Source organism: Rhinichthys klamathensis, unplaced genomic scaffold (assembly GCF_029890125.1).
Source record: "Rhinichthys klamathensis goyatoka isolate OS25496 unplaced genomic scaffold, OSU_Roscu_1.1 h1tg000750l_1, whole genome shotgun sequence".
In the NCBI taxonomy this organism is placed as follows: Eukaryota; Metazoa; Chordata; class Actinopteri; order Cypriniformes; family Leuciscidae; genus Rhinichthys; species Rhinichthys klamathensis.
The window spans coordinates 750,501-763,471 of record NW_026607158.1 but is presented as its reverse complement, the minus strand read 5'-3'; the positions used below and the strand labels follow the sequence as shown (position 1 = coordinate 763,471).

General features: G+C 39.7%; 1 protein-coding gene across 2 annotated transcripts in view; it reads left to right on the top strand.

Annotated features, from left to right (window-relative positions):
• Positions 1-3,173: 3,173 nt before the first annotated feature.
• Positions 3,174-12,971, top strand: part of fstl4 (follistatin-like 4) — a 124,561-nt gene continuing 114,763 nt past the window's right edge. For both annotated transcript variants that reach the window (XM_056242751.1, XM_056242750.1), the window contains exons 1-2: positions 3,174-3,427; positions 5,385-5,505. In XM_056242751.1, the coding sequence (XP_056098726.1) occupies positions 3,176-3,427; positions 5,385-5,505 (373 nt within the window). In that variant the 5' untranslated portion in view covers positions 3,174-3,175. The remainder of the gene's footprint in view (positions 3,428-5,384; positions 5,506-12,971) is intronic.

Below are 12,971 nucleotides of genomic sequence, written 5' to 3'. Positions count from 1 at the left end.
AATTACATTTTTAACCCAACATTTGGGTTTGTCCATATTTGACCCAAATTTGGGTTGAAACAACCCAGCATTTTTTAGAGTGTTACCTTACCCGTGTCACACCTCAATAGCAGCGCAAGTGTTTTACAATACAACATGAACACAATAAGTACAATGTACTTATATTTCAATGCAAGTACATAGTACTTAAAGCCACTTAATAAAGTGGGACCATAATCGTTTTAATACACGGCTCAATCCATGTTGTCACTGTTATACAGTAGGGCTGTTATAATGCATCTTCTGAAAGAGTACTGAATCTCCTGATCAAAACAGACGAGAAAGAAGCTGAAACAAGCGATTGAAGGCTGCCAACTTAAAAAAATTAAAATAAAAACACCAGCGGGGAAAGAGTTAACTGTCAGTGTCGCGTTAGCGCCGGTTAGCTGTCGTGTTGGACATTTGGTGTGCTTTTTAATTGCCTTTTTCCCTATCACATGTTTTAGCAATCATCATAAATTAGGTATCAATCAAAAGCTTAAACACTCAAAGTTCATCCCGCGAAAACCGTTTTGAAATTGGACATTGCGTTATCACGCACAAACTACTCTAAATCATTTTACCTGGCTCCTCCCACTAGTGCGGTGTCATGTTTCATATTACAAAATTTCTAATCAATACTTTTTCAAGTCTTGACAAAACACATAACACACTAGCAACGTAACAATTTTGCAGAAATTTCACCACAGGTTTGTTTCTTCAATGAGCCTGGGTTAATATAAACAGTGTATCTGAAATGTGTAAGTGGACTGAATCTGAAACACAGAAAGTCAGAGTTAGAGAGAATAATGGACCAACACAACTGTTTATGCAGTAATGCAATACAACGCGAGTCATGGACCAATATGATTGTTCTCTCTGAAATGTGCTTCATGGTAGACGTGTGTGTGTGTGTGTGTGTGCATGAGTGAGTGAAAGAAAGTGAAAAGAAGAAGAGCTATATGAAAAGAAAATAGTGTGTGAGACCTTTCATGGGGAAAAGGGAGATATTTGAGGATTAACTCAGATTTATGGCTTGTCATAACAATTTATACGTTTCAGCGCTGACCTTTCCCTCAGCAGTCGAGTGATAGATGTACTTCATTACCATGTTTGAAACGAAACACCTTCCTCTCAGAGTCGCCAGAGACTGATCAGCGCAGGATTGTGGGTAAAAACATCAGGTTCGCCCATATGACCCTGATGTCATGTTAACTGACAGGCTTGACATTGAGGATATGTAAATCTCACCGACACGATACAATATCTCCCCATAATCCCAATATAAGTGCTGATTATTCAAGCTGATGTAGTTTCTATGCATCTGCAGATATATGAGGGTGTGACTATTCGACAAATGCAGTATGAAATAAGAGAATTAGTCTCGTTTATGGCTATTTATTTCTGTAAGCATATCAAATTTCACTCAGCTCCTTCAAACATGCCAACAAGATGTCACAACACTTGACATATAGTGAAAGTCTTATCGGTCACAAATAATCCCTGTCAATAACACACGGACGATTCCCTTCATTCCCTGAAACTTCATGTTGTCACAACCGAATTTTCCTTCAAACCACAGTAAATGTTTTAGGAAAAACGACATATTTTCAAAACTGCTAATCAGTCTTACATACAGTAAGTCCTGTATAACGAGTGTGGTTTAGGCTGATGTTCATTAGCCACCAATGAGTCGTCTGTCAGTGATACTGTTATAGAGGAACTGACAGATATTCATTAAATAATCTTTTATTGTACAAAGCTGTCAAAATCATCTGAGTCTGATAGTCTAAACGTTTTAGCAGAGCTATATTCAACGCAATGGGGGAAAAAAGAGTCAAATAAAATACTACATACACTCTAAAAATGCTTGTTTCAACCCATGTTTGGGTCAAATATGGACAAACCTAACCGTTCGGTAAAAAAATGTAAACCAATGCGTGGGTTTGTCCATATTTGACCCAGATAGGGGTCGATATACATTTTTGTAATATTACTTTTATTGTCGTTTTTTTTTTTTTTTTTTTTTACAGACAAATAAACAGTACAGGACAGGACCAAACACAACTACACACAAAAAAATAAATAAATAAATAAACCACAAAAATAAAATCAAAAATCCTTCAAGTTTGCAGTTAACCACAACACTAAGATAAGACAGATTTTTGCCAAACTTGACATTATGGACCAGGTGAAATTGTACAAATGGACCAGATGAGAAATATAAAATATGTTTAAAAAATTGTAATCAAATTTAAGGAGAGTGACAATTATAAAAGAAAACAATTAGATTTCAAATAGTGTCATCTGGCTTTGACTAATAGTCAAGAAGCCACCAAGAAGTTTCAAAGCCACCGATATTTACAGAGAAAATTAGGAAATAATAATTTTAAAAAACTTCTTTTTTTTTGGAAAGTGGCAATAATAATAAAGAACGATTGTCATCATTGTCACAAATGTTTGCTAAATAATTAAGGAAAAGAGAAGACGACATCGGCTCTGATTAAAGTGTGAGCGTGGCCTTGGGTTCAGATGTTTGCCTGAGAGGAGATGAGGCAAGGACTCGTGTTTGAGATTGTGAAGACTGAATCCTCCTGCGGTGATCAGACGTTACCGCGGTCATTGCTGTTTTCTCCATTGGCTGTGGTGAGACTCCTCTCAGCGGGCAGCTCTGATCCGTCATGTAGAGGGATGTCTCCTAATGACTTATTCATATCATATTTCCTCTTCTCATCAGTCGAGCAAAGCCTTGTGTACGCTGCCTCCGTCCGCTGTCATCTTTAGCTCTGCCTCCGCGCCGGATACACCGAACAATCTTCCTCCCACTCGAGGGGTCTTAAAGAGCGGCTCAGCGGGTGGGCTGTGTTTGCATAATTTTATTGCCAGTAAGGCATAAACAGTCACTACCACACTTGATTAATCATGGTTCTCATTTTCCCCGCCGTCTTTCATAGACATAAGTGCTGCGGAGCCGCATGGGAATTAATGTGACAGTTTAAAACATGCTTGTTAATCCCTCCTCGGCGGCGAAAGTGTCGGAATGAGAATGTTTACCTTTTGTTTTTCAGTGTAAATCGCAGGATTACAGTCAATTAATTGGGACCCCCGCGTTGAACGACTGTCCAGAAATGCAAATCGCAAACACGTCCGTGCATAAATGCAAATCGGCTCCTCGGTTGCCTTCGCTCGCATCCGGATAATTAAATTCTTGTGGTGTGTGTTTACAGGTGACACGTGCACCATGGCGGAGTACAACAAGCTGAAGAACATGCTGTTGGACATGCAGCCCAGGAGCGCCACGAGCGGGGAGCCGAACGCCATGGACCAGAGGAGGGCTCTGGTGGACACCATGTTCAAGTATATAGATCGAAACCAGGACGGCCGTCTGAGCGGTGAAGAGCTGGCAGAGGTAAGAGGACCGATAACAAGTGAGGGATAGTGCACAGTCATTGCCCTTTACTCTGGAAGGGTTTAAGTAAGCGATAATGTACATCCAGCCGGTTGTTATCTCAGAATAAACCCGACGGGGTGATCAGGATCAGGTCTACATCAGCCTGAAGGGGTTTATTCTGAGATCATACACACACACACACACACCTGAAGGGGTTTATTCTGATATAACACACACACACACACACACACACCTGAAGGTGTTTATTCTAATATAACACACACACACACACACACCTGAAGGGGTTTATTCTGAGATCACACACACACACACACACCTGAAGGGGTTTATTCTGATATAACACACACACACACACACACACACCTGAAGGGGTTTATTCTGAGATCACACACACACACACACACACCTGAAGGGGTTTATTCTGATATAACACACACACACACACACACACACACACACACACCTGAAGGGGTTTATTCTGATATAACACACACACACACACACACCTGAAGGGGTTTATTCTGAGATCACACACACACACACACACCTGAAGGGGTTTATTCTGATATAACACACACACACACACACACACACCTGAAGGGGTTTATTCTGAGATCACACACACACACACACACACACCTGAAGGGGTTTATTCTGATATAACACACACACACACACACACACACCTGAAGGGGTTTATTCTGAGATCACACACACACACACACACCTGAAGGGGTTTATTCTGAGATCACACACACACACACACACACACACACACACACACACCTGAAGGGGTTTATTCATAAATATGTCATAACCATGACATAGCAGATTAAAGATCAAACTTAAGAAAGCAGCTTTATGGGTTAACATTACATTAAACTGTCATGTGGTTTTGACATTGGCTGTCATGAGGCCATTATAACTGTGACATGAATATTTTTCTTGACCTCAACTACAGTGGTACACATTGAATTTGTCATTAAAAGGTTATAATGGCTTCGTGACAGCCAATGTCAAAACCTATTACCTGACAGTTTAATGTAATGTAAACCCATAAAGCTAAGTGGTTTCTTAAGTTTGATCATTAATCTGCTATGTCATGTTTATGACATATTTATGACAGGTTGTGTTGTCTTAGTAATGTCAAGTTGTCACTGACCGGTTATGATGTATTGGCTTATGTCAAGGTGTCATAACAAAGACATCTCAAACAATGTCATATTTGCATAAAAAATGTCATAATTGAGCAAATGACACTTAATGACAGTTGTCATAAACAAGCATACAACCTGTGTCATGTCATGATTATGAAGGTGTCATGTCAGTCTTATGCACACCCCTTCAAGTAAAGTGTTACCGAACCTTTTCCTCTAAGGGTGTACATTATCTTGCTTGTTTCACAGATACTCACCAAATAAATACATACATGCACATTCATTTGAGTTTTACAATTTTACCGGGATATTATCTTAAATCTTCTGCTAAGAAAACAAATATTGAAGCAATATTACAGTACATTGATACCTACTGTTTTTATTTTCAGTACAGTAATTGAGTCATCCACTGTAAAAATAGGTTACGTGCAATTCTTACCTTGAAGAGCTATTTCTACCCGATTTAATGCTTAAAAATTAGTTTTGTTGATATAATTAAATGTATTTAGGTGGATTTGCTTTGAATTAAACCAGTTAACTTAGAAGTTACCATTTTTGTTCAGTGTATGAAAGACTGAAAGTAGTCCCGGTTTCATAATCCTCCGCTTCCAGTCAAACTCATGTTTAATTCAGTTTCTGCTGGCTTGCTTCTTGGTTCTTGGTTTTACCAACTCTTCGATTAACACTCATAGCATGTTCCAACCAATCTGCATCAAGAACATCTATGTTGAGGTATAAGCCAAGAGCTTCATCACACCTGTAATTGATAACGTTGTTCAACTCCTGTTCTTTCACAGATCTCCATAAAGGAGCATCTGGAAAACATCCTAATGGAGTGCAGCATGCAAGACCTCCTGCGTTACGACGACTACAACAACGACGGTCACCTGACCCTTCAGGAGCTCTACACAGCTTTCCGTGAGTCCTTCAGTACAAATGAGCTTCTCTCAGCATGTGGCAGATCTGCAGGGTTCTCCTTTGGCTCTCGGTGAGCCAGGCGCCATTACACCTCTCTCTGAAACACATTTGCACCTGATCCTTTTGGCCAATGCATGCTAATCATGGCCCGATGATGAGGGAGAGATGAGAGATGAGATGGCAAGCCGAGATTATCTCGTATCATCCATCGTCCTACGCCGCATAAAGCAAACGCTCTCGTTTCATTCGTTTCAGGAATTGGCAATGCAATTCACAGTCTCAGCTTCCCGAATGAGCAACTGTAACTAAAATTATACATACATTCCACGCGGATATAAATCAAGGTGTTAGAGGTGATGTGTGACCCGTTAAAAGATTCAGCTACAGAATAAAACACGGCTCCATTAACCAGCACCGGTCATTTCCCTGTGTAATGATGAGTTTACTCCAGTGTTCGTCATTATCAGTGATGGGAATGCTAACGACATTTCCAGTAACGAGTAATCTAATTGATTACTCTTCTCATCTTAATAACGCCGTTACCGTTTCTGCCCAAAAATGCGGCGCGTTACTATAACTGATGAAGCTGGTTTTTTTTCATCAGACCAACTAGATCTCTGAGCGAGAGGCAAATACTTTTTTTACTGTTCTTCCTTGGTTAGTGGGCAGAGCACGAGACAAGCGCATAAATGCTGATGATTGGCTGAGGTAGAGTAAAATGTCATTGTAAGCCAATCAGAGGTAGAGTTGGGCGGGTGTTCGAAAGCACGCATAGTAGTGATGGGCGTTCGGCTCTTTTGACTCGGCTCACTGAAAAGAGCCTGCTCTTTTGGCTCACAAACGGCTCTTTAAATGACTTTGACTATAATATTTTAATTTTTATTACATAATTATTTCATTTCTATTGGCTAAATTTGTAAAAATAGAGTCGGCTCTTCAGATATGCGAGCCAGCTCCCGACGTTCACCTAAAAGAGCCGGCTCTTAGAGTCATCAAAAGCTCATTCGCGAACGAGTCGACCCATCATCACTAACGCTCATTCGCGAACGACCCATCATCACTAACGCTCATTCGCGAACGACCCATCATCACTAACGCTCATTCGCGAACGAGTCGACCCATCATCACTAACGCTCATTCGCGAACGAGTCGACCCATCATCACTAACGCTCATTCGCGAACGACCCATCATCACTAACGCTCATTCGCGAACGAGTCGACCCATCATCACTAACGCTCATTCGCGAACGAGTCGAGCCATCATCACTAACGCTCATTCGCGAACGAGTCGATCCATCATCACTAACGCTCATTCGCGAACGAGTCGACCCATCATCACTAACGCTCATTCGCGAACGAGTCGATCCATCATCACTAACGCTCATTCGCGAACGAGTCGAGCCATCATCACTAACGCTCATTCGCGAACGAGTCGACCCATCATCACTAACGCTCATTCGCGAACGAGTCGATCCATCATCACTAACGCTCATTCGCGAACGAGTCGACCCATCATCACTAACGCTCATTCGCGAACGAGTCGACCCATCATCACTAACGCTCATTCGCGAACGAGTCGATCCATCATCACTAACGCTCATTCGCGAACGAGTCGAGCCATCATCACTAACGCTCATTCGCGAACGAGTCGATCCATCATCACTAACGCTCATTCGCGAACGAGTCGACCCATCATCACTAACGCTCATTCGCGAACGAGTCGACCCATCATCACTAACGCTCATTCGCGAACGAGTCGACCCATCATCACTAACGCTCATTCGCGAACGACCCATCATCACTAACGGCTAACGCTCATGAATTGCGAACGACCCATCATCACTAACGGCAAACGCTCATGAATTGCGAACGATCCATCATAACACATAGTCGGACAGGGTAGAGGTGGGGTCACATTTGAGCATTTAAAATTGAATTTTACTTGAAAGTAACGCAATAGTTACTTTCTTAAGTAACTAGTTACTTTTCAAATTTGTAACTGAGTAACTAATTTAGCTACTTTTTGGAAGAAGTAACTGTAACTAATTACTTTTTAAAAGTAACTTGCCCAACACTGGTCATTATACAGTCCCTTTGCTTTTGTGTCCATTGGCTAGTGTTGGTCATGGGATGAGAAGGTTGACGTGTAATAAAACATTGCACGGGTCGAGCTCTTCTCAAGGTTAACCGTGTTGCTGCGGTGGGATTTTGGAGGATGTCATCTGGAATGAAGGAGAATATCTCGTGAGAAAGGATCATTGCTGAAATTGTTTCCGTGCAAACACACATCCCTGAGGAGATCCCACTTCATGCTCCTCTGGTTGTTTGTAGGAGAAACACACTTTTTTTTTTGTCTGACGAAATTGCTTTACACATGTTATTCAACTTTCTCATGCTGTGAGCTTTGAGAGGAAACATGTGCACATATTTTGAATTTCCCAAGTCTTGACCGTTCTGTCGTTTAGACGTCATCATTATGTTCATTATGTGAAGTTTCCATGTATTGTCTCAGTTGTTTTAAGCTGGTAAGTGGTCTCAAGCTGGTTAATACCTAGTCATAATACCTAGGTTATGGAGAACCAGTAAAGGCATATATTCATAAGCACAATCATTTTTAGAGACACAATAATGAGTTTTGAGATGTATTGACCATTCAGCATTGTCACATGTTCTTGAAGACAGTTGTCATTAACAAACACTGAATTATGTTGCTGTTACACTTAATCAATACTTAATAGTCAACAATTACTTTTTAAATAAACCAAAATTACTAGTCTAACATCTAATCTCTAATTGTACCAAAAAAACAACAACACTTGGTAATAAACATCAAACTATGTAATAATCTAATGAACATTACATTTTTTTAACAGACTAATTGTCCAAAAGATTACATTTACTATGTTTGTTGACACTTTTTGGTATCGAGTGATTTTTTATTCACCTTATTTTTTCAATGCAGAAGTAAGTGATTGTGTGAGATTTCTGATTGATTAGGCGCGAATAACTAGTAAACAGTACAAGTTTTTGCGCTACAACCAGTGTATTTATGATAATGAGATTTAAATATGATAACAAATACCAGTTTGCAATAACAAGCTGTTTTTGTGCAGGTAAAATAACTGGAAGAGAATGACGACAGAAACCAGAAACACTCGTGTCACAAATGGCCGTCCTGCTCTTACGTGAAAAATAAGTTGGATAAACCGCTTTTTCTCAAATCAAATTCACTGAGCTTATCATAATGCATTCTGGGATTGCATTCATAAAATGGTGCCGTACAATTGGGCCAAAGAAGGTATTTTAAAAACACAAGTTGCCAGATTCCTATCATTCACATCTAGAGAAGTTATCTGTCAAAAAGTGTGTAAAGCTTGTTGCTCTTGTTAAATATACACCTTACATTAGAGTTTGTACATTAGGTTTAATAAAGCTGATCACGTGCCAAATCGCTCATATAATATTAATCTGAAAAGACTGCAGCTTGAACTAATCTGACAGTGCTGGATTTCAGCGCTTATACCAGAAATAAAACAAATAAGCCCACCGATAAGGCTCGGTTTCTGGGACAGAAATACGACAACAGCAGCAGAAACCAAGACTAATGATAAGTAGTGAGGTTTGTGATTTGAAGAAACTACAACCGTAATTGTGTTCATGCTGCAGTGATTCCTCAGATCGTGGGCTGTGTGTGATCAGATGCCACATTTACACCAGACGAAACCCCAAATAACTAGCAAATGTAGTATAGAAAGTCAGAATTGCATGATATAAACTCGTAATTGCGTGTTATAAAGTCAGAATTGTGAGATATAAACACGCAATTGCGAGAGATAATGCAATAATTGCAAAATTCTGACTTTATAACACACAATTGCGACTTTATATCTCGCATTTCTGACTTTATAACTAGCAAATGTAGTATAGAAAGTCAGAATTGCATGATATAAATTCGCAATTGCGTGTTATAAAGTCAGAATTGTGAGATATAAACTCGCAATTGCGTGTTATAAAGTCAGAATTGTGAGATATAAACTCGCAATTCTAAGACAAAAGTCTTTTTTTTCCTTAGAATGGGACTTTTTTCTGAGAATATCAGAATTAAGATATAAAGTCAGAATTGTGAGTTTATTTTTTGGACTGGCTTATTTCTTGCCATTCTGACTGTATATCACACAATTCTGACTTTAAATTCGCGCAATTCTGCGAAATAAAGTCAGAATTGTAAATGTTTTATTCTGTGACGGAAACAAGCTTCCATACAAATATAAGAGCCTCCAAAAAAAGAGGCAGTGATAAAAACCTGCTGAACGTATCCAGCCGAAGCCTGAGCGACTGAGACTGAGATCGATGATCACCTATAGCAGTGTTCCTGACAGCGAGGCGAAGAGAAAGAGCATCTGGGTGAGGGCGAGCGAGTGAGCGGTGTAATGGTTTGAGAAAGAGGTCCCGCTGAGAGCAGGGCTCCTGTGCTGAAGGTTAGCGGGTCTGATGAGGGGTTTATGCACACCACAGGTCTCTCTGAATTACTGAATCAGACAAGGAGTTAATTAAACACATCGACACTAGCGTCACTGTCTCGCTTACTAACTCAAGTGGAACCACGTAAGAGACTCATTTCAGCCGCTCCAGAAACCACACAGATACGGCAGTCTGATGCTGCTAAGCTAACTAAAAAAGTGCACTTCTAAGTTCCTATTACATGCAAAATTTGGATACAATAATGATATTAGGTAACACTGTATTTTACAGTGTCCTTGTGACATGTACTTACCATTAACAGTAAATTATGCATAATTACAGTACATGCAACTAACCCTAAACCTAATCCTACCCTAACCCTATAGTCAGTACATGTTGTTCATTAATATTACTCTGCTTAAATGTGTAATTACACTGTAACAATGACACATTAAAATAAAGTGTAACCTAATATTATTTTTGGAGTGGATGAGTATAAGTACATTTCTTGTGACATCCTCTGTTCTTGGATGAACATTTGCATTGTGGGATTGATTTCTTTTGTGACGGCTATAAGTGATGCTGCTTAAACGAGGTGTATTAGAAAACAGTGTGATCATGTTTCTGCCCTCTATGAAGCCTTCAAATACGGTCTACATAACCCTCGTGAGAAAGAAGTACACTTCAGGAGTACTTATGGAAATAAAATTCTTTAAAAGAATATACTTAAGTGCAAACTTAATATAATGTTTTTGGACACTTATTTTTTGGACACTGGATGTTATTTACAATTAAACGAAAATGTGTTATAGTTTCAATTAGCATAAAGCTGAATATTTGAGAGCTTTTTGACTCACTTAAGTACATCTTTATGTGCAATTTCATAATTACTTCTATTGTCTTTGACATTTTTGATAAACTGTAGGATTAATGCTACACTAAAATATACTTTAATGTAATTTCTACTGAAACTTGTATCATTTATTTAAATATATTTGTAATTAGACATTATTAGCCCTCTGGTGCTCTTTGATCATTTTTGCCCCCCAAAAAAATCTTGTATTTTTTTTTTTTTTTTACCTCATCTGAATGGTACAAAACTCAGTTTTGACACTTGCTGTGTGAACACACAAAATCATGGACATGATTAGAAAAGGGTTAAATGGTCCTGAAAAAAAAAGGCATACTTATATTGTTCGCAGTCAAAAATGAGCGCATTGGAAATGATTGGGAGACGAATTTCATGTAGTGGGAGCGTTTGGTAACTTTTTAATAAGTTTTTTTAAGTTTACGTTTTTTTTTTTTTTTTTTTTTCATAAGATCAAAACGTGAAAAAATGGGTTATAACTACTGCATAACTATATTTTAGTACCATAAAATCCCCTATGAATACAAAATATGAAATAAAAAAACATTATCAAACTAAAATATAGTACAATATAGTACATTTTTGCACCAGAGGGTCAAGGATAAAGTTGCAATTTAGCACATTTAAAATGTATTACATTTAAATATAATATTGAATAACACACTAAAGTTAAAATTACAATCACATACTTTACAAGTGCTTTAGTGTGTTAGTCAACACTTCAAAATAAGTGAAGCACGACAAGATTAGTTTTGTATGTACTTTTAAGTTTTGAAGTTAAGTGCACATTCAACACAATTAAGCACACTTCTTTTTTCACAAGGATCTGTAATCTGCTTACTACGTTCGTGAATAAAGTAATCATTGCACTCCAGAAGCACGAAACACAGTCTGGGTTTGAGACGCACATTTGTCTTGCGGTTTTGTTTTCTCCTCTGCTTTAGGAGACATTTGTATTCACTCTGGCAGGAACCTGAAGCTCTCGTTCTGTGAAGTTGCTGTTTACCTAAATCAGCTTTTGTGTATAATTGCACCTGAAGCGTTCCTGTGGTAATGCCAGTCATGCAAGTTGAATTAATTTCAGCACGTCTTGAAACGGCGTTACGTTTTAATGCCCTTTTCTCCTGATAACAGATGGACACAAGCCTCCGCTGTCATTGCTGATATTGTCATGTCCTGTCCTGAATCCATTGTGGCCCGATGTGAAGAGCCAGCTGTCAGCCAGAATAAAATCAGCCATGCGTGCTGTACCGTGTGCCACAACGTGAGTCATCCGGAAGAGTCAGCGCCACCGTAATCTCTGTAAAGATCTGATTTGTGTGCTGGAGGAAGTGTAAATGTGTGGGAATTCTCCCAAAGCTTAACATGTTTCACAGGCTGGCAAAAGGTTTGATAAATGCACATTTTTGCAGCATCTTTGTAACCTGTCAGTTTGATTCATTCATGAATCATTCCTCGAATCATGTAACTCGGTCCTGGAGGGCCACTGTCCTGCAGAGTTTAGTTCCAACCCTGATCAAACACACCTACCTGTGAGTTTCTAGTGATCCTGAAGACCTTGATTAGCTTGCTCAGGTGTGTTTGATCAGGGTTGGAGCTAAACTCTGCAGGACAGTGGCCCTCCAGGACCGAGTTTGAGGAACCCTGTGTTAAGGAGAGGTGTGCTGGGTCTCACACTGGTTACAGTATATCTAGAGACATGCTTACAGTAGATTAAATGATATTGAATAGTTGACTCAAAGATGAAATGCTGCCGTTGCTTCATCACTCTCAAACCTGTGCGTGAACAGGTTTGTATGCAGCTCTTCTCCGTCCTGTCACAGCTGTCGAGCTCCAAAATAGACCAATTTTGGGGCGGCAGTGGCTCAGTGTTTCATGTAGGTTGTCTACAAACTGGAAGGTTGGTGGTTCAATCCCCGGTTCCACCTGACCAAGTGTCGAGGTGTCCATGAGCAAGACACCTAACTCCCGGTTCCACCTGACCAAGTGTCGAGGTGTCCATTAGCAAGACACCTAACTCCCGGTTCCACCTGACCAAGTGTCAGGGTGTCCATTAGCTAGACACCTAACTCCTGGTTCCACCCGACCAAGTGTCGAGGTGTCCATGAGCAAGACACCTAACTCCCAGTTCCACCCG